Source organism: Clytia hemisphaerica, unplaced genomic scaffold (genome assembly GCF_902728285.1).
Source record: "Clytia hemisphaerica strain Z4C2 unplaced genomic scaffold, Clytia hemisphaerica genome assembly, whole genome shotgun sequence".
NCBI lineage: Eukaryota > Metazoa > Cnidaria > Hydrozoa > Leptothecata > Clytiidae > Clytia > Clytia hemisphaerica.
In genome coordinates, this window is record NW_027103882.1 from 187,971 (window position 1) to 215,877 (window position 27,907).

At 34.8% G+C, this 27,907-nt stretch overlaps 2 protein-coding genes across 3 annotated transcripts in view; one reads left to right on the plus strand and one right to left on the minus strand.

The window, feature by feature from the left end:
- The window catches only part of LOC136808481 (potassium voltage-gated channel subfamily KQT member 1-like), a 34,612-nt gene extending 19,415 nt beyond the window's left edge, over window positions 1-15,197 (minus strand). Inside the window, exon 1 of one of the 2 annotated variants that reach the window (XM_067065013.1) lies at window positions 14,955-15,197. In XM_067065013.1, the coding sequence (XP_066921114.1) occupies window positions 14,955-15,091 (137 nt within the window). In that variant the 5' untranslated portion in view covers window positions 15,092-15,197. Of the gene's footprint in view, window positions 1-1,620; window positions 1,878-14,954 lie in introns of those variants that run through there. The other variant, XM_067065012.1, reaches the window with a different exon arrangement.
- The window catches only part of LOC136808480 (uncharacterized), a 209,915-nt gene that overhangs the window by 117,927 nt on the left and 64,081 nt on the right, over window positions 1-27,907 (plus strand). The gene's annotated exons all lie outside the window — the stretch shown is intronic.

Here is a 27,907-nt window from a genome sequence, read left to right on the forward strand (position 1 = left end):
ATTTTTTATATTAAATTGCATCTAAAGTAACAGTCCGTTGAAGCTGAAATAAGGCGAAAAACAGGTTTTTCAAAATTTTGTTCAAAAGTTTGCTCAAATCATCTTATTCCCACCGATTATCCAAAAAAACAAGAAGCATTTTCTGAAATTCATTGCACGTGAAGAAGAATTGTTGACGAAAAAATTTGCTTAAAATTTCCAAATAAGTGAAAAATCAAACCAACCAAATTATGTAAATCGGAACCAGATAATTTTGTTGAAAATATAAAATCGAAATATGAAAATTTGCTCTGTTGACTTTTCTTTTGTTTTCTATTTTGAAACAATTTCTTCTATCAATGTTTCATTTTTTTTATACATTCTCTTGTTTTTTTCTCTCGTCCTCTTTAATTTTTCATTTTTTCTCCATTATTTTTTCCCCTGTGATCTTGATAATCTGTTACATTTTTACTGCATATATCTCCGGAAAAGTTTTTTTCTACTTTTCTTTCCAAGCTTCCTCTCTTTTTCTCTTACACGTTATTTTATAAGAACAAAGAATATAAGAACATAAGGCTTCGATGGCCAAAATGTTAAGAACAAGTTAAGAATATTTAAAGGCTTTGCAGACTCTAAAGCACCTTATAGAAAAAACCTTACAGAAAAACCTTTCAGTAAAATGGCCAAAAAAGCTCGAAAAATGTCGAAAATAAGAACATGTTAAGAACATCGAGGCTTTAAAAATTTTGGATGTTCTTATAAAAAGAAACGTGTGTATTTATCAAAACATAAAAAAATAGCTGTTGCAAAATTTTACATTTCATTTGTAACACGGCGTTGGCCTTGGAGGAAAAAATAATTTCTCACACCGCTCATCCCGATATAAATTAATTTGCTTTTATTAAAATCGGGCTAAAAAGTACACTTTAGAGGGCGTGGTCGATCTGCCAAATCATTTTCAACTGTTTTTCGAAAATGAGACTAAAACTTTGTAAATGAATTGATAAAAGTTCCATAACATTATTTTCCGAATCTTTGATTTATTTGTCTGGTCTTGCGTTTTGTCACACAGGACTAATTTAAATTTGATACTTACCACCGTCGAGATGAGATACTTCCGACCATCGCGGGGCCCTACCCTCCCTTTGGTGCTTTTGGTCGACGTCCACCCCCAATGGTTTGCATGAATACGTGAATTAGTTTTTTGGTTGCGTGAGTGCGTGAAAATCGAAAAAACAATGGCCCCGAAATAATTTGCAAAGTAACTTATTAGAAACAAAAAAGAAAATCAATACAATAATTGTACTAATAATATATTCTTAATGTACCGAATGTGTATGTTCATTTGCCAAGAGAACGTAGTAACTACAGTGAGAATCGAACTCGGACCTCCCAAACAACGGAAGTCAAGAGAGATTACCACTACAACGCTACGCCTTATGTGGGTAAAATAAGTGTGAAAAATCGAAAATTTTCAACATCGCCCATCAGTTGAATGACATTATTTTGACCCCCTTAATCTGATTTGCACGCCAGACGCCATGAAAATGCGCAAAGGCGTGAAATTTGGGTCCGCTGGGGGAGCCTCCTAGACTGTGGTCACAAAACGTCTTACTTTTTTCACACCAATAAAATACTTACAGCACTGTGTGATAATGTAAACTCCATCTGCCTTTGGTGTCCAAAAACCGAAAAACTCTTGCTTTCGTTTTTCTTCGCAATTTCAATTCAACACTCCCAGTACTTGCGCAACGTTTTGATTCCATATCTGAGGTTGCATCTTTAGCCTGATATCCATTAGCATTCGGCCAAACGTAGCGCCTAGTGTCATCATTTCTTTGCGCCAGGTGATACAAAGCCATGATTTTTATTTTTCATTTCAGATCAAACTATATCAGAAAGACATTCAATTTTGCAAAGCGAGTTTAGATATGCTGATGTTTAGATTTAAATCAATTGCCTTGTAAGTGAATTACTCTGCTTTTACAACTGTTCAGAAGTAAAACTTCAATCTGGTTAATTGTCAAAATACCAGGTGAAGACAATTTGACCAATATATTACACGCGGTTAAAGTTATAACGTCCAGGGTGATCTGGTAAATAAAAATGCTGAGAAAGTCTGGTTTCTCGAATGTAAAAATCCAGGGTGGTCAGTAAGAAAAGGTGTAAAATCCAGGGTTGTCAGAAAAACGAGAAAGAAAACCCAAGGGGGTCCTAAAAAATTAACTTAACAGTAGCGTAAGACAGGAGGGGCGAAATTTTGTGTAGAGGAGCAGATTTATATGGCACTGTAATTATCTATTCATAATATAAAAAGAGAAATACTGTATAATAAAAATCTGCTCTCCTATACAAATTTCGCGCCCCTCATGTCTATACGCTACTGCTTAACCACGAACCCGTGTATTCCAGGCTTTATTTACGTTACTGATTGACGCTAGAGTATACCCTGGTATCGGCTAGAACGATCCTCTGAAAGGAAGACTCTCTCTAGACAAAAACAAGTCGACAATACGCAGGGATCAGATGGCTGCAGCACTACACGCTTTTTTTTTATAAGAATGGTGTAAATCCATTTCATCATGGATATTCTTAACTTTTTTGGGAAAATCATCCTAAAGTATGCTTACAGCATTCTTATTACTTGGGGGGTAATTGGCAATTTATAATTTAAAATGCTCTAAAAATGACATTTTTAAGCTTGAGTAGCAAAATTCCATGATGGTGATATTCTTAGCATATTCTTAATTTTTTGGCCATTTTCATCATGGACATTCTTATAAAGTGTATTCTTATAAAAAAAAAAGCGTGTAAGCACTTATCTGGAACATTTCTAAAATGCATATTGTCTTACTCTAAAATATTCAAACTCTCATTACATTGGATCTGGAGTAATAACTGGAGCTCCAAAAAAATTGGCAGAAAGAAAATGGAAACCATAAGACGAAATTTATTCAGGGGATTTATTCGAACACCATGAGTAAAAATAGTAAAAGCTGATATCAAAAAGTGTCGAATTTACAAGACTGTCAGGAAATTTTAGGCCTGTTTGTCAAATAGCATGTTCCTGTCCAATCAATCTCTGTGAACCTCGCTGTACTAATCGTTTAAATGGACAAAGATAGAAAATCAAGCAAATATAATTTCTGAGAATAATCCTCAATCCTCAAGTTTTATCTCTCTCATTCCTCACTAATCCTGTCATCAGAGAATTTTTCCTTTCCCATTCCACCAATTTATTTCATATAATATTTTTTCAAAAGTTATTTTCATCATATAATGTTTGGAACCCATTGAACATAAAAAAGAATCCTATTTTAATATCAATTTCCATATTTTACTATTTTTTTCTTGAATATCTTTTAAGTGACTTGGATATCATATATACAACACTGGATAGGGCTTCTCTATTTCTAATAAAATACACGCTTTTTTTTATAAGAATAGTGTACGTTGGATGAGGGTAAAGTATTCTTAAGAAAGTGCCAAGATTGAGGGTGAAATATTCTTAACGTATTCTTATTTTTTTTTAGACTTGACTTTTTTACAAACATGAGAAATTATCAATTTGAGACTTTTGGACTTTTGAGTGAACATTTGGGTTAAAATTACACTTAACTTCCTCAAAGCTTCAATATATCTCTAACAAAGGTAACAGTTTTTTCTGTTAACCAAATACAAAATGACTGTATTCTTATCAAATTCTGTGAAATTCACCCTAGATGGCATTCTTAGGGTATTCTTACGATTTGGCAAATTTCAGCCTGATATTCTTATAGAAGATATTCTTATAAAAGAAAAGCATGTAGTCTTTTAGATTTTAAATGTACCTTGAAAGTATGGAGCTCATTTAGCGATATGCTAAATAGTTAAGCTACACCCAGCTGGCACACAACGTTGTTTCAATGTTCTAATAACGTTCTTAACGTTCCAATAAAGTCATTTGAACGTTGAAACAACGTTATGTGCCAGCTGGGCACTGCTTTAAACTGCTGTCTGGCTGTCTCCACTGTTGCATGATTTTGTTTACTTTAATCGTAGAAATTTTAGCGAGACTAATTTTAGCGTTTTAGCGAGTTTTCCCTATTTTCGCTAAAATAAATCTCGCTAAAACACGCCGAATCGATAGATCGCTAAAATTTATCCGCGCAAAATTTCTGGTTATATTGCCTTGATATATTCTTATCAAAAGGAAGGGTTTCAGTGCAAAGAAATGCTAGAAAACGAATTCAGTCAATAATGTAATATGAGTATTCGCTAAAATTTATCCACGCGAAATTTTTTGAAATCGTGATTCGCTAAAATAAATCCAAAAAAAATCAAGATTTTCCTGACTCGTTAATATACGCTAAAATTAGTCTTGCTAAAATTTCTACGATTAAAGTAGTCAACTTCAAGGCCCGTTCATTGAGCATTGGAGTAATTGAAAAAAAGCTCTATCTATTATTTAATACATGATATCTGTGCTTAAGCAACATGGTGATATATAATATCGCATAAATGAAATATTTTGAAAACAAAAATATAATAATTTGCTAAAAGGGGAAAAAGTACCCGAATTGTGAGGGCCATTTTTGAGGAGTCAAACTAACCTTTTTGTTATCCTACGTTTATGGATAGTAAGACTAACTGTAGGGGGAGAGTTCCATTCCTCATATAAGGACTATAAAGGCAAAGTCTCCCTCTATTCTCCGTTCTTGAAGCAGACGAGATGGAGTTTTTATAATTGGTCATTTGAAGTAATAAAAATGATGCGTTCTTTACTGGTTAACAACCAACCAAATCAAATAAGAACTTGTAAAAACTCCATCTCGTCCCTCTTTAAGATCTGCTAACTAAGTATTCTCTAATTTTTGAAATATCCACGTCATAAAGAAAAAATCACAGTCATCAGACGATTTCATTAGGACAATCTTAATAGTTAAAGAATTCCTCTCTGTTATAATTAATCTAAAAATATATATTTACCTCCCAAATTTCTTCTATCTCAACTGAGGATTTCATAAAGCTTCGATTAATCAAAATGGATCACGAAATGGCCTCAGACTTCAGAAAACTTTCCGACTTTTTACAATGAAAAGTCTTTCAACAGGAACCTTTTAAATTTCAATCTTGGGAAAGAAAAAAATGCAGGAGAAAATGTCATGATATGGTTCAACCAAGACGTCCAAACTGGCATGAAACGTTCCCCAAACATCTATATAACGACGTTTGGTTTGGCCAAAGCTTAGAAGATGTGAGGATATAAGGATATGAAAAAAAAGTTTTCAAACTACCCTAACATTGACATAAATTGTGGTCATCCTCCTGCGACAATTTTAAACACTTTAGAACTTGAAGCTACAAAAATTACAAGCAATGAGCAAAACCAAAGCAAAAACGTTCTCCAATCTCCAAAAGTCGTGTTCTTTGTGAAAACTATCCCTTAAAATTTTAAACTGTTCAGAATATTAGTGAGAGAGGGGTGTAATCATAAAGACATCAAATCCCGGGGGGAGGGAGGGTGTACTACCCTTGACGAAAAAAAGCGACCCTACCTGGGACTCGTGGAGGTTAAAAAAGGTACCCTGACCAGCAGCGCATCCCCGTAACCCATTTTGCCTTAGAGTAACCCCCCCCCCCTGGGGCCAAAGCAAAAATTAAACATGAATCTTCGGTATCGATTTGAGATTGCAATGCAGTGAAATATTTCTAAAACACTCGACATTTCAGACCATCAATCTATAATTTTTTATTTTTTTTAAACTTTTCTATAATTTTACTTTAGAAAATTCTCTGCTCTCTATTATTTTATGAAATGCATTTCCTTTCGTAAAGTTCAACGGTGGAGGGTGATTCTTGTGCTTTTATTCCTTAGATGATAAATCAGCACTCTCCTGCACAAGTTTTAAAATTCCTAACTCAGATCCACACCACTGAAGCTATCAAAATCTTAGGAAGCTCACCTTACAATATACAAGAAACGAGAAAGAAAAAAGAAGAACTTTAAAAAATTCTGTAGAAAAAAAGTAAAGCCAGAAGTTCGTTTAAAAAGCCTATTATACATAAAAAGTCAAAATAAATATTCTTCATTTTTGAGTAATGACGAAGAAATGAGAGAGAGTAAAGCCTTTATTTCTCAAGTCGACAACTAAAAAACATGGGATAAAGATTGAAATATATTATTGGCTTATTTACTAAACGAGGAAATCATTGGAGGCTTAGTACGAAACATTTGAGAGTCTTATGATCCTTATCAGGGGCTTGAAAAACCTCCAAACAAAAGCACAACAAACATAAACTTCCTGGGGGGGCTACTAGGGCAAAATAGGTTACAGGGATGCGCCGCTGGTTAGTTTTTACCTCTTCGAGTCCCAGGTAGGGTCGCAAAAACACCAAAATAGAAAAAATCAGTCTCTCGTAGGGTGACTTTTTTGAAAAATTTGTACCGCGTAGGGTTCATTTTTCGAACCTCAGCGGAGCACCCCCGTCGGCCGGCAAGGGTAGTACCCCCCCCCCCCAGGATAAACTTTAAAAAAAATAATTATCGACCCCTTTTTTAAGGGTTGGTATACATTTTTATTTTATAAGAAAGACAAAAGAAAGTCAAAACTACACAACAAACATGAGATCCCTGTCTCACAGCCCCGGTTGAACTTTTTTTCTCAGTGGGGATAAAAAATTGCTATTGTAATCCCAATTAGGATAGAAATTCCTTTGTTCCAACATTGGCGTTGTGGTAGGAGGGGCCGGGGGGCCATACCCCCCCCCCCCAGCGGAGCTTTTTTGAAGGGGCGCGGAAAGCAAGGGGCGCCAAAAGAGATTTTTTTAAACGCCCCAATCTTAAAAATCATACTTTATGCGCCTTAAATTGCGCCCAGGACCAATTTTACTGAGATAATTTTAAGATACTTGCAATTTTTGCGCTCGCTTCGCTCGCAATACAGTTAATTGGTAACTTCTTTGCAATCTAGCTAATTTACAAGTTTTTTGTGTTCAATATTAAAGCATTATTAAATCAAAACTTAACTGCACCCAAAGACCAATATGCTGACAACAATATTGAAATCATAAAACATCAATTTTTTCACTCGCTTCGCTCGCATTACACATTGTTTCTTTAAGTTTCTTTTCACTCAAGCAAGTGTCAAATTTGTACCTTGGCGGTCGAATTAAAAAAATTTTCTAGTCGCCCCAACCATGGTGGGGCCTGTTTTTCCCCTTTCCATTCATCAAAGATATATCTACTCTTATCCACTAAATATTTCCTTCCTCAGTATGCCTAGGCAAATGAATTAGTAAAAGTTTAGAAAATGGTGGGTGGCGACACCACTTTGGAAAATTGGGGGTGGGGGGGGCACCATTTGAAAAAAAATGACTTTGGCCCCTCCAGAAAAATTTTCCCACAACGCCACTGGTCCAAGGTTAAAAAATTCAGTGGCAATGGTTTTGAAGTGCAAGTTTTTCACATTGAATTTCGAACGGGGATGAAATAAAAGTTAATTAAGTGGGGCTGAAATTCTAAGGTATTTTCCCACCGAGGACGAAGTTTTTGTCAGTCTTTCCAGGGGGCTGGGCCCCAAGCGGGTCTGTGACACTACCTTAAAGGAAGAAATTTTGGCGGGAATTTAATTTGGCGGATGGACGAAAAAACTAAATTTTGCGGGAATTTAATTTGGCGGTCGCTTAAAAATTTAACCTTAAGATGGCGTCAAAACAGCGAAAAAATAGCAAAAACACCTTAAAAGAGATCATATTTTCAAAATGTTTAATTTGGCGGGAATTTAATTTGGCGGATGGCTGAAAAAAGAAATTTTGGCGGGAACTTAATTTGGCGGATTTCAATCAAATCCACCAAATCTGCCAAATTTTCTTTCCGCCAAAATTTCTTCCTTTAATAGTATAAGTCATCCTAGATGAAAGACATTCTAAAAAATTCACCATTATAAATAAATTGATGTAGATAATGAAATTATTATACCCCTACATTGAGTCTGTATAAAAAACCCCGATCTGGAAGCCTTTTGTTTCTTTCCATTGTTTCCTACTTGAACTTGCGTTGAGAAATTAATTAGTTCTGCTCACTTTTTGATCACGTGATTAAATCTTAAACCAATCCCAAGAGGAGTACCTGGTAACGTGATTAAAAACTGAGCAAATCGATTTTCATCTTTTGATAATAACAAAGGAAAAATCTAACACAAAGTTAAAACAATAAGCTTCCAGACCAGTGTTTTTTATGAAGACGATGCCTACAACTAGAATATCTATCCAAATTCAAAGCTAGCGTTTAGCTTCTTCATCAATTAATTTATTGCGGTGACAAGGTTATTACCGAAAAAAATGATTCTTTATTTAAATTCTTTGTTATATGATATAAAAATTTTGTTAACAGGTTCTAAGTTACTTAAAATCAAGATTGCGTCTGCTTGTAAAAAAAAAAAAAATGAAAATTCACGTATTTTTGGCCATAACAAACTTTTGAAACACGCTTTTATGTTTACTTTTTCTGACGTGGACCATACCAGAATTTAAAATTTTTGAAGTTTAGTCCTCCTCTTTAACTACACGAGTTTCACCATCTTCACCGTTAACCTGCCCACGTGGAAATGGATGTTTATCTCATGCATATATCACTGACATTGAGTAGGATATGGCTGGCCGCATGTAGCAAAATTCAATACTTTTTTATTTTTATTCAATATCCATATTTATATTCAATTTTCTATATTCATGTTCAATTATTTCATATTTCCATTCAATAATTATTGCGAATAAAAAAAATATTGCCAATAAAAAAATATTGCCAATAAAAAAAATTATTGCCAATAAAAAAGATATTGCCAATAAAAAAAATATTGTCAATAAAAAAATATTGCCAATAAAAAAAATATTGCCAATAAAAAAATTATTGCCAATAATTTTTTTTCTCATTCAATAAGTTTTTAGCAAACGTTGAATGTATTTTGTCTCTTCAAAAAAATCACGTGACAACATTTTTTACACCGGTCACGTGATATAATTCGTGATTCTTTCGCACGAAAAATAAACATGTGAGTTTCTTGCAAAGCAAAACTTGAGAAGAGGACTGAAGGAGGTTGGCTGGTTGGCTGTCGGGCTGTTGGTAAACTTGCTTGATAACCTTCCTCACAAGTACACCCTTACAATGCACTTCTAGAACCTCATAAAACCTACCCTAGGCGGCACATGCCGTAGGTCGGACCATAATGATGAAGTGCCCCAGGGTTATAAGGTAGTGAAATCAACCTCAATGTGTGCACCAAATGACGACGGATTGAATCTGGCGGTTTCATTCTTTTCCAGTAGCACATATTTCAAATTAATAGTCGATTTTACCTTCAATCCGTCGGTTGTGTGAAAACCATGCGGACCGAGCAATGAAATGAGGTAGAAAATTCGCTTTGGCGCATTTTATTACGCTTTATCTAGCGCGCTGTGTGCTTTTCAATCATTGTTGTATGGCTGAGGTTCCAAGTAAACAATCACGAATTCCTTAAGTGATCACGTGATATATCTATTGTGGAGACCTTCATTCAACCTTTACTGAAAACTTATTGAATGAGAAAAATTTATTGGCAATAATTTTTTACTGCCAATACTTTTTTATTGGCAATATTTTTTTATTGGCAATATACTTTTTTTATTGGCAATATCTTTTTTTATTGGCAATATCTTTTTTTATTGGCAATATTTTTTTTATTGGCAAATATTTTTTTTATTGGCAAATACTTTTTTATTGACAATAATTATTGAATGAAAATATGAAATAATTGAATATGAATATTGAAAATTGAATATAAATATAGAAAATTGAATATAAATATGGATATTGAATAAAAATAAAAAAGTATTGAATTTTGCTACATGCGGCCAGCCATAGTAGGAAGAAATCTAAAAATATTAACTCCTTTCGTTACAATGGAAATGGAACGGTGTAAAAGAAATACAATTTTAGCGGTCAAAGTTTTTGTAATTGCAAAATATTTTTATTTTTCGATGTTCTATTATTATCAATATTTTGTTGTTTTCTTCCTATGTGAAATCTAGAAGAAAAAAAATCTCCATTATTTTGAAATTCAGAGATCTGCATTATGAATCACCAATTTTACCAAAAAGCAAAAAGAACTGAAAAGAGAACGCAAAACCACAAGAAAACTAAAAGTCAAAGAAAATTTAAAAAATTCAAAATTCTAACTTTTTCGTTTTTATAAGAACAAATTGAATCTCAATTCTTACCAAAGCCTATTTGGACATCTTTCAGAAATTGCTAGGATGACGTTTGTTGAGCCCCGAGGGGCAAATCACAAAAATAAATCTCGTACACAATTTTATAAATCAAAAATAAATCAAAAATAAAGCATAAATCAAAAATAATTCAAAAATAAATCATGAATAAATCATAAATCAAAAATAAATAAAATAAATCATGAATCAAAAATAAATCATAAATCAAAAATAAATCAAAAATAAATCATAAATCAAAATTGAATCAAAAATAAATCATAAATCAAAAATAAATCATAAATCTCTTACACCATTTTTCGAGTGATTTGCCCCTCGTCTAATTCAGCAAAATAAATCAAGCCTAAAATTCGCGAAAAAAATAAGAACAGTCAATCCTCAGCTAAAGTTTATTAACTCACGAGTCGTCACTAGAGAAATTGTTCAAATTTTTGACCAAAGTATTTAAAAAGATTATCTTCGTGGAAAAAGACTGAAGTCTCATTTTTAATTTATTATGTTATATAAGTTTTGAAATCCCCACAGGGTTTTTGAGCAGTAATGAAATACATTTGGATACCTTTAAACACAAGACATTTTCCAAATCCATTAGCATTTAATCTAGTAGAAGGGTAGAGAATTTCCTCTAAGTCATTGAGAAAGAGGTGTAATCGTATTTAAAAAGTACACAGAACTATTATAATATTGAGAAAGACCCCGGGGGAACCACCCTTGCTGACCGACAGGGGTCTTTTGCTGCGGTTCGAAAAATATACGCGGGGATCGAAAATTTGGCCAAAAAGTTCCTCTACCTTAGACTCATATATATCACATAAATGTGAAAAACGTACTCTGACCTTTTTGCCTAAGTAAACAGCCCACCCTCTTTTTGCCCGTTTTTCGCCCCGTTGAAAATTCTTCCCCCGTATATTCTAGATCAACCAGAAAAGATAACCTTTCCCAGAAAAACACGGGTTGACGCCATTTAAAATTTCCTGTTTTTTTTTGTCGTGGCCAGAAAACAACGAAAACAGAAGATGATATTTTTCATAGAAAATTGAAGTCATAAAATATGTCACATTTTAAAAAGTTTCATTGTTTTTTTGGTTTGTTTTTTTTTCTTTGTGGCTTTTCAAAAAACTCTTCGTTTTTTTTTTGGCTTGTGACAGATTTGCGATGTTGATAAGAATTGAAATATTTTCTATTGGAAATAACACAAAGACTTGAAAACAGATTCCAATGTCCTTTATTTAAAAAGAACAATTTTATTACATTAGGTCGAAAAATCGAAAAATTTGCTGAAAAATTGAGAACAATTTCACAATATTGGTGTAAAAGGGAACATTCACGCGATTCATGAAAAAAATGTTTGAGAAAATAAACGCATTCACGTAAGTATATTTCCACGGTCACGCAACAACGCATTCCCGCAGTCATAAGAAACAAAAAAGCAAATTCAACTATAGCTCAAACAGTATCTCCATGACTCGAATAAGTTTTATTGTCCCCTTTGCTAACAATACCTTAAAAGCCTTACTCGATAAAGGCCCGGCGGAGACTGGGGAGACTTCAGCCTCCCAACTTTTGAGCAAATGAAATTTTTTCCTCAAATTTCTAGCAAATTTATCTCAATTTGAGCCTTCAGCCTCCCCACTGTTATGGTTGTTGCGCCGGCCTGCAATAACTCGAAATTTCGTTATCTCGAACAAATCTATTGTGTTCCTCGTCCAGACATTGTTGAAACAACTAGTTAAAGCACCCGGCTGGCACACAACGTTGTTTCAACGTTTATCTAACGTTCACAACATCCAAATAACTTTATATGAACGTTGAAACAACGTGTGCCAGCTGGGATGAAGCAAATATAAGTAAAGATTGGTAACTGACTTAACATTGATTCGAACACGACAACATAAAGTATATACCAGACTATAACAAAGTGTTTATGCAGACTATTTGGAAAAATAGACTGAAAACACGTAATATTAAGATAACAACCTCAGCTATCGATAAAAACAAGTCTTAGAGAGTAGACGTCTTATCTGGACTAACCATTATACCGGGTGTCCCAGAAAAAAGTTCCGCTCTTTGAAGTGAATTTTCTCGAGTTCCATTAACTTTTAAATAATGAATCTTTTTGCATTGGAAAGAGGAAGGCTAAACTTAAATTTTGAGGGGTCATTTATTAAATTAAGTCAACTTGATCAAAAGTTATAGCCTAAATGCTAAAACATCACTTTTCAAAAAAGTCAAAAAAAGACGAAAAAAGAGGAGATCAAATCATCATAAAGAAAGCACTTCTTTTGCCAATTTATTTACGCTCAAAGTTTTTTCCATGCAGTTCTTTAAGGTGTCTTTATTTTATTGTTAATTCCTTTTCTTTTCTTTGTCTAATTTGACGAGCTCCCATGGGTATAATCAAGGGGCACGATGCTTTTTCGAGCTCCAAACATTCATCAAAATCTTACCAAGAGTTTCCAAAGCTTTTTGTGTCTTTGTCTCACAATGAATTTAATCCCCTCTTTTTTCGTCTTTTTTTGACTTTTTTGAAAAGTGATGTTTTAGCATTTAGGCTATAACTTTTGATCAAGTTGACTTAATTTAATAAATGACCCCTCAAAATTTAAGTTTATCCTTCCTCTTTCCAATGCAAAAAGACTCATTATTTAAAAGTTAATAGAACTCGAGAAAATTCACTTCAAAGAGCGGAACTTTTTTCTGGGACACCCGGTAGGAAACGTCAATATAATGACTATTTGTTATGAAAACTTTCATAGACTACAAAATTTCCCACACACTGAAATATTAAAAAACTTCACAATTATCATAACAGTGCGATTAACCAGCATATAATCTTATTGATGAGGATAAAGTCTTTACATTTTCAATAAGAACCTGGCGCTAATCTTTATTTTATCCAATTTCAGATTGTCAAAACATCATCATTCTTAATATGCATAAGTCAAGATGACGTCATATCTTTTAACGGAAGCACTCGAAAAAAGCCGGATTTTGACCTCCGTGTTTCTATTTTAGTAACAGAGAGGGGTTAATTCCCGGGTTTTTTCGGATGTTTCCGCTAGAAAAATTACTTACGCATATCAAGAATTCAATCGTAATATAGTTTACAAAAGTCATTTAAAAGTCGCTAACGATAGAGAATTTATTCCATAAAGGTGGCGAGAGCTGTGAGAGATTTTCGCAAAGACTATCTAATTCCTAGCTCAGACAGCACTGGACAATAAGTCACCCACCTTTCTTTTATAAGCGAGTTCGTATATTAGAGGATATTAAGGGCGACGGTAAATGAAGTCGATGCAAAACAAAGTCGATAGTTGATGTATGGCTCTATATCGCATATGCTCACCTAAATAGACGACGGTATTTTGGTTTTTTTACCGTAGTCGAGCAAGGTGGATGGCGATTTTGGCGCCATATCAACTTTGCTTTATACCGTCTCTTATTGTTTATCTCGAATACATATAAACTCGCTATTGAAAGTAACTGACCGTCAAGGCATTTACAAGCTCACATGGGTTAATTTTGGATATAAAGAAAAATGAAGCATAATGTAAGACTGACAGACATTGTGACGTGCCGTAACACTCATTAGGTTCGGCCTAGCGTGAGCATCGCTCTCCCAGTGTCGTTCATGGTATACGCCATGGCTTGGCAGCTCGCGTCTGTCAGCGCCGTGATTCCTACTCCTTCGTGGGTAGGACCCATCCCGAATGCATTCTGAGGGCTCATATCTATCTAATGTAAGACTGAAGCTTCTACAAAAATTACCTGGAAAATACCGTTAATCTAATCCGCTACTCGGATGCCCAATCAGGAGATGTCATGTTCCCTAGTAGTAGTCCCTCGACACGGGGGGAGGCTGATGTGGACGGCGTACTACAATCAGTGACAAAATACTTGGCACAAAAGGGAAATTCATCGGGAAGTTTTGAAACCACAATCACCTTTGTAAGTGCTCTAAAGTAGGTTCGAAGGGTAGAGGTTTAACGCTAGACTTAAGACTTAAGACCTTAGGATCTGAGAATCCAAAAGTTCAAAAATGGTCCAGAAGGGCTTGAAATATAGCCTAGAAACCAATAAATCCCTCCCAGATCGAAATAATCGATGAAATCAAATTGAAGGCCCAAAATTGACATTCTCGCTCGAACTTCAATTTTCGAAAAATGGTAAATTAGCCAAAATTGCCAATATGTTATGGCACTGATTGTAGATAATTAGAGAGGGGAGTTGACTGTAAGTAAGTTTGCGACCGCAGTCGAGGGCGACCCGAAGTTTTCTCTAGATGACTAACCAAAATTAGGAGAGGGAACTACTCCATTCCCTGGATTGCTCCATTTACCTCGATCCTTCTCTTAATTGCAAGCACCAAGCAGAGAGACATCAAGTACAACTTTGGAATTTTTGGTATGACCCGGCTCGGGATCAAACCAACGTCTTTGCGTACCTTAGCTGATGATTTTTGGCAGTTTTTTTTTTATTTCCCGCCGAATTCGTATAGTCTGCTCAGTCAAAATCTACCGGCTTGCAAACTCTTTTAGGCAAAACACCGCTTGTGAATTTTCTTTGGCTTTGAGCTTTAGATAGTGATTTGTATTAGATTACATCATATGGGTAACTACTATTTTTAGAGTAGGGTATTAAGACAAGGGTCATCGAAGTTAGTGATTTGAGTAATATTTAGACACCCTCTGTTGTTCGGTACCGGCAATAAAACATGATAGAATAAAACTCACATAAGTCCATGGTAGATTCCTTTATTTTTTTCGAGATACAAGAACAGCTTTGATTGGAGAGATCTTTTCTTGTTGATGAGGTCATCTTTGTGATCGCTGTTGCGGATGAATGCTGATGCAAATACAACCAGATCCATGGTTTTTGGAGGTCAGTTTGTTTATATACGTTGTTTTGTATGTTGGAGCATCTAACGTTATTATAACTGTTTTGGGTATAGTAAATTGTTGCTTTTGGATATTTCTAAGATGAAAGTTTGGTGAGAAACCCTTTAAAACACATATGATTAACACCAATGATTTAGCCTTTTTTTTCAGTTTCTCAGCCTGAATTCAAACACAGGTCTCCGAAAAAAAAGGAAATTCAAAGGTGATCTTCAAAAATTTGATAAGGATTCAGTAATAAAAATGGGAGTATGACCTTCCAAAATTGACCTCCTCGACACATGGGGTCGTTTTGAAATAACCCAAGGCTATACTATTTACCTCTCTCATACCAGATTTTCAAATCAACTTAGAAAAGTTTGTTCCCTAAATTTTGTCAATGAAAACTGTATTTGCTAAAACGAATATAATATAAAATTCGGTGACAATCATGGCAAATCTTCAATAAAACTGTAAATTCTCAATCATCGTGTCAAAAATAATACTGTAACTAATATCTATTTTCAAACAGTATTATTTCACAGTATTTGTCTAGCAGTATGCATAGAGTTCAATTAATTGATAAAAAAATATGACATATCAACAGAGAATTGACAATATCAAAAAATGAGCCATTTTATTGATATACCCACTCACTATAGACAAGGTAGTAACTATGTAATTGGCAAAGACAATATAGGAAAATGGCAAGCGGTTGGATTATAAATAATTCATTTAATTTACTTAAAATGCGTGTATGCTAATTACAGATTATACCATTAAGTACACGCTTTTTTATAAGAGTAAACTATATAATAATAAGACTTCGCTAGCCAAAATATTAAGAACATACTTAAGAACATTTTGAGGCCTAAAACTCAAAAAGTTAAGAACAATTTTGGATGTTCTTGTAAAAAAAAACAGGTATAAGCCAGAAGCGAATCTTTAACCTTTCTCACGTAAGAAAATGTGAAGCCTTAGAATATGCGCCGTATTTTTGACGATGGATTGAATTTGTTTTTGAATGGTATATTTTTTGAAATCTAGCAGAAAATTTTACTTCCAATCCGGAATTTGTATAAAAAAACACACAGGCCGCTCAAGGCCGCGCAACTTTGGTAGGATTTTGAGGCTTCAGAGTTTTCAGAGTTTTCGTCATATTTTCCGAGCCTTTAGGCATTATTGGTCTTCAGAAGTTGATATATTCTTTGAAAACTCAACCTCTGATACTCAGGGTCAGGAAAAGTCTTTTCACAAATTTCAATCCAATTTGGGTCTTCCAATGGACATTGTAGTCCTCCTCAAACTTGTTGTTGTGCCAGCAAACGACGTCCATAATATTCCTGTCGAGTTACTTGTGGTCGCTTGGCTAATATATTTCCCATTGAAGTTTGTTTGAAAACAATCTTTATACCACCAGCCTAAAACCAATTGAAAGACATGCAATAAAAAAACTTCCCGGCTGGCACACAACGTCGTTTTCAACGTTTATCTAACGTTTAAAACGTCCATTTAACGTTAGATTGACGTTGAAACAACGTTGTGTGTCAGCTGAGTTTGTTATAAAGCCGAGCAATGAAGTCCGAAAAATCTACTTTTCTAGAGAAAGAACCGTTCCAGCGGGGAAACCTACCTTAGTAAAATAATAGCTGGCCTGAGAACGAGCAATTGTTCTAGCTGTTTATATTAGTCTGTACCAAACACTGCTGCTTTGATGTAGCTTACGATCACTGACTTTTATATATCCCTAGACCAAGTTTCCCAATCCTGGCAAAGCGAAATCTTTGATCGGTCTTTTGAAAAGTAGTACCCTAATGGCGGGGTGACCGGACGTTTCCCTGGCGGACATTTCCCCGACAGACAATTCCCCGGTGGACGTTTCCCCGAACGGACGTTTCCCCGACTATAACCTGAACATTTCCCTGAACGGACGTTTCCCCGACCGGAAGAATCATTGCTTTTAAAAAGTTTCATCAAAAACATGGTTTTCAATTCAAAAGTAAAAGTTGATATCATACAGTCATAATTAAATTCTTAGTCTGTGTCTTAGCTTCATTAATTGTCATTAATTTGAATGGAACGTTTGACGTTTTCCTGGGATGAAAACTACTTTAACACTTTCAGAAATTGGTAATATTTTCGTTTCGGAATTAGCAAAGTCGGAATTCTCTTTCGAAAACTTCAAAGATTCTTTGAAAAGGACGGCAACCTAATTAAATAAATAGGTTGAAGTTTTGCAGCTATTTTGTGTTACAAAGAAAAATCTCGATGATTAAACATGTCATGTCGGAGAAACATCCGTCGGGGAATCGTCCGGTAATCTGATGGCGGCACTACTCAACTACTCGATAGTGGTGTAAATGCATCGATGGCGCAAGGTGTACTTTTCCTCAAATTCTTTTGATGATGTAGCAGTATTAGACGTTAATCTTTAACATCGCAATGGCTTATTCTCGGGTACCAATTCCACAAAAAACTCCAATCAAAGATGGCAGATATTGCTTGGTCCAGGGATATATAAAGGTGAATAACGATAACGGTTTCTAACGGCGAGAAAAAGATTTCGTATGCAACACGGTTGAAGAAAGTTGAAAACATTTTCTTTCGAGCGCGAGTTAAATTTTTATGACGTAATCTTATTTTTTCAAAAATATTAAAGCCAAACAAGAAAATTATCTCAGCGTTACAAACACAAATACGAAAAGAAGAATTTTATTTTGATATTTGACCCATTATGAGAGTTTGGAATAGGCTGGCTCGATAGAAAGAGGCTCGTGTAGGTGGCTTGAGTTTCAAAGCAATATAAAATATACACGTTTTTCTATAAGAACGTCGTAAATTTTTGAAGCCTTCCAACAAAAAATTTTGTGAGTATTTTGATGTCACTTCCTTAGAATGTTTTTACAATGTTTTAAAACTTTTAAACTCGAAGCCGTATGATCTTATATACCCGGGGGGCACTGACCTTGACGACCCACGGGGAGGTGCCGCTGGAGTTTCAAAAGTCGATCCTGTCAGAAATGAAATTTGATGAAAAATAGACCCTGTCAGAAGAAAAATTCGATGAAAAGCCTACCCTGTCAGATTCTACTGTAAAAACCTATACCCTGTCAGATTCTACCCTGAAAAACCTACCCTGTCAGATTCTATGTTAAAAAACTACTCTTTATACACATTTTTCGCATTTTTCGTAAAGTATAACATGATATCAACATTTCCAGGCTAAAAAACTACAGCATTGCATAAACATTAAACCTCAATACTTGGAAAACCGACCAAAAGAATCGACGACGAGAGTTATGAAATTACAAAGTAAACAAATCTTTAATATTATTCAAAATCATCACTCTCTACTTCCACAAAATGTGTTTCAAAGCTAAAAAGGTACAATATTATAGATGTACAAGAACAAATAGAACGCTAAAGTTTCAAAAAACGTAATAATGAACGTAGATAAATTTCAGATATCCGTTTCCAGGATTACCGTAGGATCACATAAGATTCCGATTCCCGCTCTAGCATTACTGGTGCTTTTCCGGGATCATTCCGCTAGTTTTCCCGGGCATACTGGCAGAAAAAAGTGAATTAATCCAAGCTGGCAAATCATAAAACGCAAAAAAGAAGTAATGTTTTGATTATTTTTATAATCGGCCAACTTGTTTCATTGTTTTCAACTAGTCGGAATTAACTATCATCTGTTTTCAAGTGGCAAGTGGAATGTTATAGCAGGAATCGGAATCTTATGTGATCCTACGGTAAGGGTCTCAAAATCAGAACTGATGAAGTCTAGGTTTTAAAGGACTATTTTGCAAGTATAAGCTTTAAAACGACGCTTTTACAAAGAGGACGAGAGGATGTCAATGAGACTAATACAGAAGAGTTGAGAGTATTGTTCTGTTCTACAGCTGTTCTAAGCCTACAGCGGAATGTCTCAACGATATGGGAAGAAACAAAACCTAACAGTTGAAATAAAAAATCTGAATCAAAATCTACAATAAAGTCTTGCAACATCTAGTAAAATCTGTTTGCCCCTCGCAGGGGTCTGCTCACTGTCGCGTCAAAACGATTTTCAAAAGAACTCTACATGCAAAAACGGCAAAAACAGACCCTGTCAGACACACATCATGAAATTACGCCCCTGTCAGATCAGGATTTTGCAATTTTAGATACCCTGTCAGTAATTCTGCAACACTGAAAAAGGTACCCTGACCAGCGGCACGTCCCCGTACCTATTTTTGCCTAAGTGCCCCCCCCCGGGCTTATATACTTTGTTCTTATTATAAAACAGCGTGTATAATATAAGGTTACCTCCTTTATAAGTCTGAGCGCAATTCGAACCGGGTAATCCATCTAAATCTAGGTCTTTCGTGGTGAATTCAGCTCCATCATGACTGACTCAATCACTGGCGTTATCACCAAAGGTTAAGTCTGGGACACCACTATGTAAACGATAGTTGTTGACTTCATTTTCAATATAGAAGTTGTGGAAAAATGTACTTTTGATTTCACCGTTATATTGTTTACTTAGCACCCAAACTGAGTGTGAAATTACGACCACATGTTTGTTTGTGGATGAGATCCAACCCTGGCCAATGATTATACAGATCAGTGTCGCCAAAACCGTTCTTATAATCTTCCCACTCCCTGTCGAAGCTTATTGTATCCTCATTACGTTTTTGAAATACAATATAACCACCAACATGATTCTTGGATGGACCAATCAACATCCTACATCTAACTTTTATTTTTTGTCTGTCTTGATAAATATAAAAAAATCCAGATGTAGTATAACCGCGCTCATACCAGTCTTGGCAATCAATGTTCTCATTGAGCCAACATTTCTCCATTGAGTGAAACTAAATAATTTGCTAGGTCAGAAATAATGTAAAAAAGTTTACAAACCTATGCTGTGACTTGTTTGTGTTGTACATATTCACAGTGAGTGAAGTTTTTGACGCATTTGTCGAAGCAATGATCTTTGGAAGGTAATTCTCCATCAAATCATGGTTGAGGACCATCAATAGCAGTGTTTGTGTGGAGGTGTTGGAACTTTGAGAACGGTTGAGTTGGATTTTCTTGTCCAAGTGAAAAATGAAAACATATAAGAAATACGGATAAAGCTATTAGTGATATCATTTTTAAGTGTTTTTCTTCTTCTTTTGTCTAATAGTCTGAGAACGTTCAGAACTTGTAATACGTTGTTCCTGTTATATTGAGAATAAACTACTCGAGGCAATAGAATTCCGTGCTTTTTGTTGAAATTTGTTGTTTTTTTATCTGATTTTGGTTTCACTGTTTGGTATTTAATTTTCAATTTGAATAATTTTCAAAATCTTAAGAGCATGTTCACACGTGACGGAATGAAGCCATTCTATTTGTTAGAAATAACATTAGTCTGAAAATTGACCAATAGAATAGCTTCATTTCGTTTCGGAACAATACGAAACCATCACGTGTGAACATATGGTCTAATTCTGTTAAATTATTCAGCATCTCTATCAATCCAAACATCTGTGAATGAAAATTTCGCGGCATGAAAATTTCGCGGTTTCACGGTCGAGGCCGAAAAACCACGAAATTAAAATGCCGCGAAAAACGAATTAAAATACATAAAAAAATCCGGCTTTTTCCCGTTTTTTTCACAACAAATTTGTTGAGGGGAAGAAAGTGATTTTGAATGCGTGGAAAGCCTCTAGAATAAGAGAAGTAATCTATAAAGGCTATGATATACCGTGAAAAGCACAGGTCGAAATCATATATCGACGCTGTGCCGACCAATCGAGATTCTATTCAGCGCGCAATCAACGCAGAGAAAAGTAACCATGACGAACATCCAGTTCCATTAGGATTAAGTTCAAAGTTGATATTTTTATCCCCGTCGTTGAAAACATAACTTAAAAATGTCATCAATGCTTTTTAAAAAGAGTCAGTGATAGAGAATCATGACATAAAGATCTGCCTAATATTTTGATTCTATTGAAGTAACATTACCATAATTAATAGTTTAGTAATTAAATATTTCCCTACTATACTGCCACGCTGCCCCCAAAGTTTCAGCCTCGTTTTGACGAGAAACTCGTCCCAAACTCGTCCCCAGGCCCCAAAAATACAAATTTTCAAAAAAAGAAAAATTGGATCTGCAGATATTCACCCAAGGGCCAAGTGTGCAAAATTTTAGACAAATCCAACCATTTTTTAAGTCTACAGTGTGCCTTAAAGTTTCAGCCTCGTTTTGACGAAGAACTCGTCCCCAGACCCCAAAAATCCAAACTTTCAAAAAATGACAAATTATATCTGTAGTTATTGCCGACCCAAAAAAATATCAGCGTTTTGATTGGTCGAGAGCATCGAGATATTTGCGATATTTCATATTTCTTTAGTCTGGAAATATGACCGCGTTGACTTTTGGGGGACTGGGTAAGCGGCGGGAGAAAAATCAAAACAAAACAGCCGAAAAGAACTGACTTTCGGAGAAACTGACTTGGGAATCAAAAGGGGGAAACGCAACAAAAATATGTTCAGATTAATTTTTACTTTGGAGTTCTTCCATAAAAGACACTAAAATCAAATCTGATGAACTAAGAATTTATTATAAAACAACTTTTGGCAAACTTGTCCGTGTGATAACCAAACAGTTTTTTATTAATGCATACAAAAAAACTTGAGATTCTTGAATGTTTGCCAATAAAATTTCTCATAACATAACAAGGAAAGTGTAATGTCTTGTATTTAACCAAATGACGAGTGATTTTTATAAAAGTTCTCTCCTAATTCTCGTTCTCGACAACAACGTAGTCTACGTCCTTGACTTTTCAACTCAACAATCATTATACATCTTCCTTCTAAAATTCGAAACATTTAGAGCTTGACGATAATCAAGAAAGTATCCAAATTGTTTTGCTGTTGAAAAAATGTTGTTCTTTAACCATTTTTACAAGCATACATTTCGTTCATGGGACTCCTTTCCTCTGCTATTCTTTCCCATGGCCATGTCACCGAAACAAAAACATAGAAAAAGTCTGAATGTTATCAATCTGATTAATCCATTGATGGAGGGTTTCTTCTCTATCGAAACCATACTGTACATCATCTGCATTTTGAATTATCAATCTAGAAACTTTCAAATACATCTCTAAAAAATCTGCAACTCTTCAAAACAAAACTTCTGGATCGAAAATGATCGAAAAATGTTTCTCTATTTTGTTTTTGTGTGAATATTTTTAGCGGGAAGTTATCGAATGTTATTTTGTTCGAATCTAACGTTCGAATTAGATTTTCGAATAAAAACATTCGAAAGTACACAGAAGCAGAAGAAGGCGGAAGTAAGTTTAAAAACAAAAAGAGGACAATTTTTTTGAGTCGACAATAAATTAGTTATCACATGACTTCTCGTGCAATACTCGATATTTTACTCGTTCCGAGATTTTACCGATATTTTTCCTCGCCTAAAGGCTCGGAAAAATATTACGGAAGAATCTCGGAACTCGTAAAATATTTCTCGTATTGCACTCGAAGTCATGCGATAACTAGTACATATTCACCCAAGGGCCAAGTGTGCAAAATTTCAGCAATTCTGACCATTGTTGAGGTCTGCAGGCCTCCCCTAAGTTTCAGCCTCGTTTTGACGAAAAACTCGTCCCCAGACCCCAAAAATCAAAATTTTCAAAAAATGAAAACTTAGATCTGCAGATCTTCACCCAAGGGCTAAGTGTGCAAAATTTCAGCCAAATTAGACAATCTTTGAAGTCTACAGACTCATTCGGAGTTTTTCAGTTGACATTCGATGTTTTATCGATGATTTTATCGATTTTAGCCGTTTTTCCTACATTTTCATCGCTTGAATTAATTATTGCCGACCCAAAAAAATATCAGCGTTTTGATTGGTCGAGAGCATCGAGATATTTGCGATATTTCATATTTCTTTAGTCTGGAAATATGACCGCGTTGACTTTTGGGGGACTGGGTAAGCGGCGGGAGAAAAATCAAAACAAAACAGCCGAAAAGAACTGACTTTCGGAGAAACTGACTTGGGAATCAAAAGGGGGAAACGCAACAAAAATATGTTCAGATTAATTTTTACTTTGGAGTTCTTCCATAAAAGACACTAAAATCAAATCTGATGAACTAAGAATTTATTATAAAACAACTTTTGGCAAACTTGTCCGTGTGATAACCAAACAGTTTTTTATTAATGCATACAAAAAAACTTGAGATTCTTGAATGTTTGCCAATAAAATTTCTCATAACATAACAAGGAAAGTGTAATGTCTTGTATTTAACCAAATGACGAGTGATTTTTATAAAAGTTCTCTCCTAATTCTCGTTCTCGACAACAACGTAGTCTACGTCCTTGACTTTTCAACTCAACAATCATTATACATCTTCCTTCTAAAATTCGAAACATTTAGAGCTTGACGATAATCAAGAAAGTATCCAAATTGTTTTGCTGTTGAAAAAATGTTGTTCTTTAACCATTTTACAAGCATACATTTCGTTCATGGGACTCCTTTCCTCTGCTATTCTTTCCCATGGCCATGTCACCGAAACAAAAACATAGAAAAAGTCTGAATGTTATCAATCTGATTAATCCATTGATGGAGGGTTTCTTCTCTATCGAAACCATACTGTACATCATCTGCATTTTGAATTATCAATCTAGAAACTTTCAAATACATCTCTAAAAAATCTGCAACTCTTCAAAACAAAACTTCTGGATCGAAAATGATCGAAAAATGTTTCTCTATTTTGTTTTTGTGTGAATATTTTTAGCGGGAAGTTATCGAATGTTATTTTGTTCGAATCTAACGTTCGAATTAGATTTTCGAATAAAAACATTCGAAAGTACACAGAAGCAGAAGAAGGCGGAAGTAAGTTTAAAAACAAAAAGAGGACAATTTTTTTGAGTCGACAATAAATTAGTTATCACATGACTTCTCGTGCAATACTCGATATTTTACTCGTTCCGAGATTTTACCGATATTTTTCCTCGCCTAAAGGCTCGGAAAAATATTACGGAAGAATCTCGGAACTCGTAAAATATTTCTCGTATTGCACTCGAAGTCATGCGATAACTAGTACTTATTAGTGTAATATTTTGATGGCTTTTAGTATTTACAAGCAAAATGCATCATTAAAGTGAAAACTCATGACCTAAAACTGTTAAGTTCATGAAAATCGATTAAAATCGATTAACTCATAAAAGTCAACTTTTAAGTCGATTTTCTCGACACTTGCACTAGAAAATCGCGGAAACTTTTCGATTTTGTAATCTACACATGAGTCTGCTAAATTGCGTGGGTTGCGTGGGTGCGTGGGTCAATATTTTTGCGTGGGTTAATATTTTTGCGTGGGTCATTTTTTTGCGTGGGTGCGTGGGTCAAAATATTTTTTGCGTGGGTCAAATTTTTTGCGTGGGTCAATTTTTTTTGCGTGGGTCAAATTTTTTGCGTGGGTCATTATTTTTTTGCGTGGGTCAATTTTTTTTACGTGGGTCAAATTTTTTGTGTGGGTCAAAATTTTTGCGTGGGTCATTATTTTTTGCGTGGGTCATATTTTGTGCGTGGGTCATATTTTTTGCGTGGGTCATTATTTTTTGCGTGGGTCAAAGTTTTTGAGTGGGTCACTATTTTTTTGGCGATTTTTTAGCTAACTCGATTTTTTTACCAAATTAAAACTTTCGAGTTAGCTAAGACGTTTTTTTTGTCAAATTAAAATTTTCAAGTTATCTTATACAAAAATGTGTTGTGAATATATCTACGAAAACTAAACAAAGGCGCACAGTTTTTATGTAGTAACACCTTGTGGTTTATTTTACATAGCTGCACTTATTTACTATAACATTATACAGAATCAACACACACCCGTCTAATTTTTGTAGACACACTTCAGGATCACACTTTTGAATTTTAGCATGCTATATTTCAGGATTCCAGTGTCATGGAAATAAACACCATAACTTTAATTTTTTCCTCCCTTTTCTATTACTTTGAAAAAAAGTACAGCGTCTTTATTTCGTCCAAGTTTTTAAATTGGCCTTTAATGTACTTAAATCAAAGAAATTACAAGTTGGGTGGACGAAATAATTGACAACGATTAAATTATTTAGTAATCGGTCGCCTAATGAATATAACTTTTGTAGAAAAATTTTCAGATTTTGTCGCCATTTGCTTTGTTCTTTAACACTCAAAGGAAACCCAAAAGATTAAAGCGTGCTATAAGAAGCTTTAAAGCTTCTAAAAATATTCTATAAAGCTTCCTCTTATAAAAAGACAGCTACAGCTCTCGGGTAAGTTATGGCATGTCTTAAAATTACCATAATTTTTAGATCGCATTAGTCGACAGAAAATGACCAAATAAATGACTGATCATGAAGGATACTATGATGTAGTTTCTAACCTGATGTGTAACCCAATTGTTTTTTCGCTGATTTTCGCGAAAAACCGCAAAAACTGATTATTACGTAATAATCGATGACGTCATCAAAACTAAAAATTGAATTTCTCAAGAATGGTTTATCCAATTGTCTTCAAACTTTCACCAAAGATGTATCTTATTAAAGTCGATCATTTGAAAAAAAAAATTTACGAAATTTTGATGACGTCAGCACATAACAGGATTTTTCGTTTTTCAATAATTTCTGCTGACGTCATCAAAATTTCGAAAAAATTATTATTTCAAATGATCGACTTTAGTAAGATACATCTTTGGTGAAAGTTTGAAGACAATTGGATAAACCATTCTTGAGAAATTCAATTTTTAGTTTTGATGACGTCATTGATTATTACGTAATAATCAGTTTTTGCGGTTTTTCGCGAAAATTAGCGAAAAAACAATTAGGTTACACATCAGGTTAGAAACTACATCATAGTACCCTTCATGTCCAGTCAATTGTTTGGCCATTTTCTGTCGACTAATGCGGTCTAAAAATTATGGTAATTTTCAGTTTTTGAGACATGCCATAACTTACCCGAGCTATGTAAAATAAACAAAATAAACCAAAACGTGTTATGTAACCCACATCCAACATTCGAATTTCAAGGGAAGGCATTTTTTCGAATTACAGAGAGAATTTTGACCCACGCAAAAATTTTGACCCACGCAAAAAATAATGACCCACGCTAAAAATAATGACCCCCGCAAAAATTTTGACCCACGCAAAAAATTTGACCCACGCAAAAAATATGACCCACGCAAAAAATTTGACCCACGCAAAATTTTTGACCCACGCAAAAAATATTTTGACCCACGCACCCACGCAAAAAAATGACCCACGCAAAAATATCGACCCACGTACCCACGCACCCACGCAACCCACGCAATTTAGCAGACTCTCCACACATATACTAATTCGCGAGTTTCCACCAAAAAAAGTTATATCTAAGAGATGTATCACGAAACGAAACAATTTTCGACCTCAGCAGCGGGACTATATCCTTCTATCAAAATATGGCAGAGTTTTTTACCAGCTTTTAGGACTGCCTGAGTTTCTCTCGTGTGTGCTGAATTTATTGTCTTTCCCATAAGGAGAAGAAGAAGGGTGGAGAAAGAAGCTGAAACACATGGAAATCCAATCCATTTCTATCTTGACTTGAGAAGAAGGTGAGCATAAATTTCTTTCTGATTTCCATCATGTACAGTATATATATTGTCTAGATATTAATGGTCAAAACTTGGAAAAGCTTGCACTCTTCTCAGTGCCCCATTTTTAGCCTTGATGCCAGATGCTAAAAAGAAAATATATCATAATAGATGCTTTTACTCCCCTGTTTACCTCTTTGTATGCTCCCCTCCCTTGTATCTTTTGTGCGCTCTCTGGGATCCTTTGGTACGTTTTGTGTGGTGCTTTTTGTACACTACCCATGGTCCTTTTCGAATGCTTTCAGGGTATATACCTTTTGTACGCTCTCCATTGGTCCTTTTTGTGTCTTCCTGGGTACCTTATTGTACGTTCCAGTGTCTTATTGTACCGTTCCCTGTATACATTATTGTACGTACCCCATGTATATACCTTATTGTACGTTCCCCAGTACCTTATTGTATGTTCCCCGTGTATATACCTTATTGTACGTTCCCTGTAGGTTCCCTGTGTACTTTATTGTACGTTCCCGTTGTACCTTATTGTACGTTCCCCTTGTACCTTATTGTACGTTCCCCGTGAACCTTATTGTACGTTCCCTCAGTTACATCAAAATGCCTCGAAAATGTCAATATGAAAATTGCGTAATCAGAGAACGTATGTCTCGCTCATTATAAAAAGGCCGAGACAAACTTTCAATAATTGGATTGTAACATCGAGTTAAGTCTCTTTTGTTAAGTCACCAGGGGGTAAATAAAACAGACCTTGATACATTTATCATTCGTTTCAACTTGACCATTTGTTTAAAACTCAGCCTCCTAAATATTTGGGGTAGGTAAAATATGTACAAAGAAATTCATACTTTTCCAACCCGGCCAATCTTTAAAAAAGAAGCGAACAATAAAATGTAATTACCCTTTCCAAATAAACCTCTTCGGTGGCGAGCGTAGTCTACTCTGACGTAATTGTAAAATTTATGTAATGGGAGTTTGACATAGTAATGTAATGTTGTTTGGGGAATTATGAAGTTCTCTGGGATTTCGATTGCATTTATTCAGGTTGATTTTTTATGACTTCTAATGGTACTTTTTCTAACGAGTTTGATTACTCTGTTCTCACACTTATGTCTTTTTTTTCGCGTCCTTTTCCGTGATTACTTTTATTTATATTTTTAAAGACAGGTAAGAAGGCATATTGATGTAACTGTCCCTGTGAACCTTATTTTATATTCCCGTCT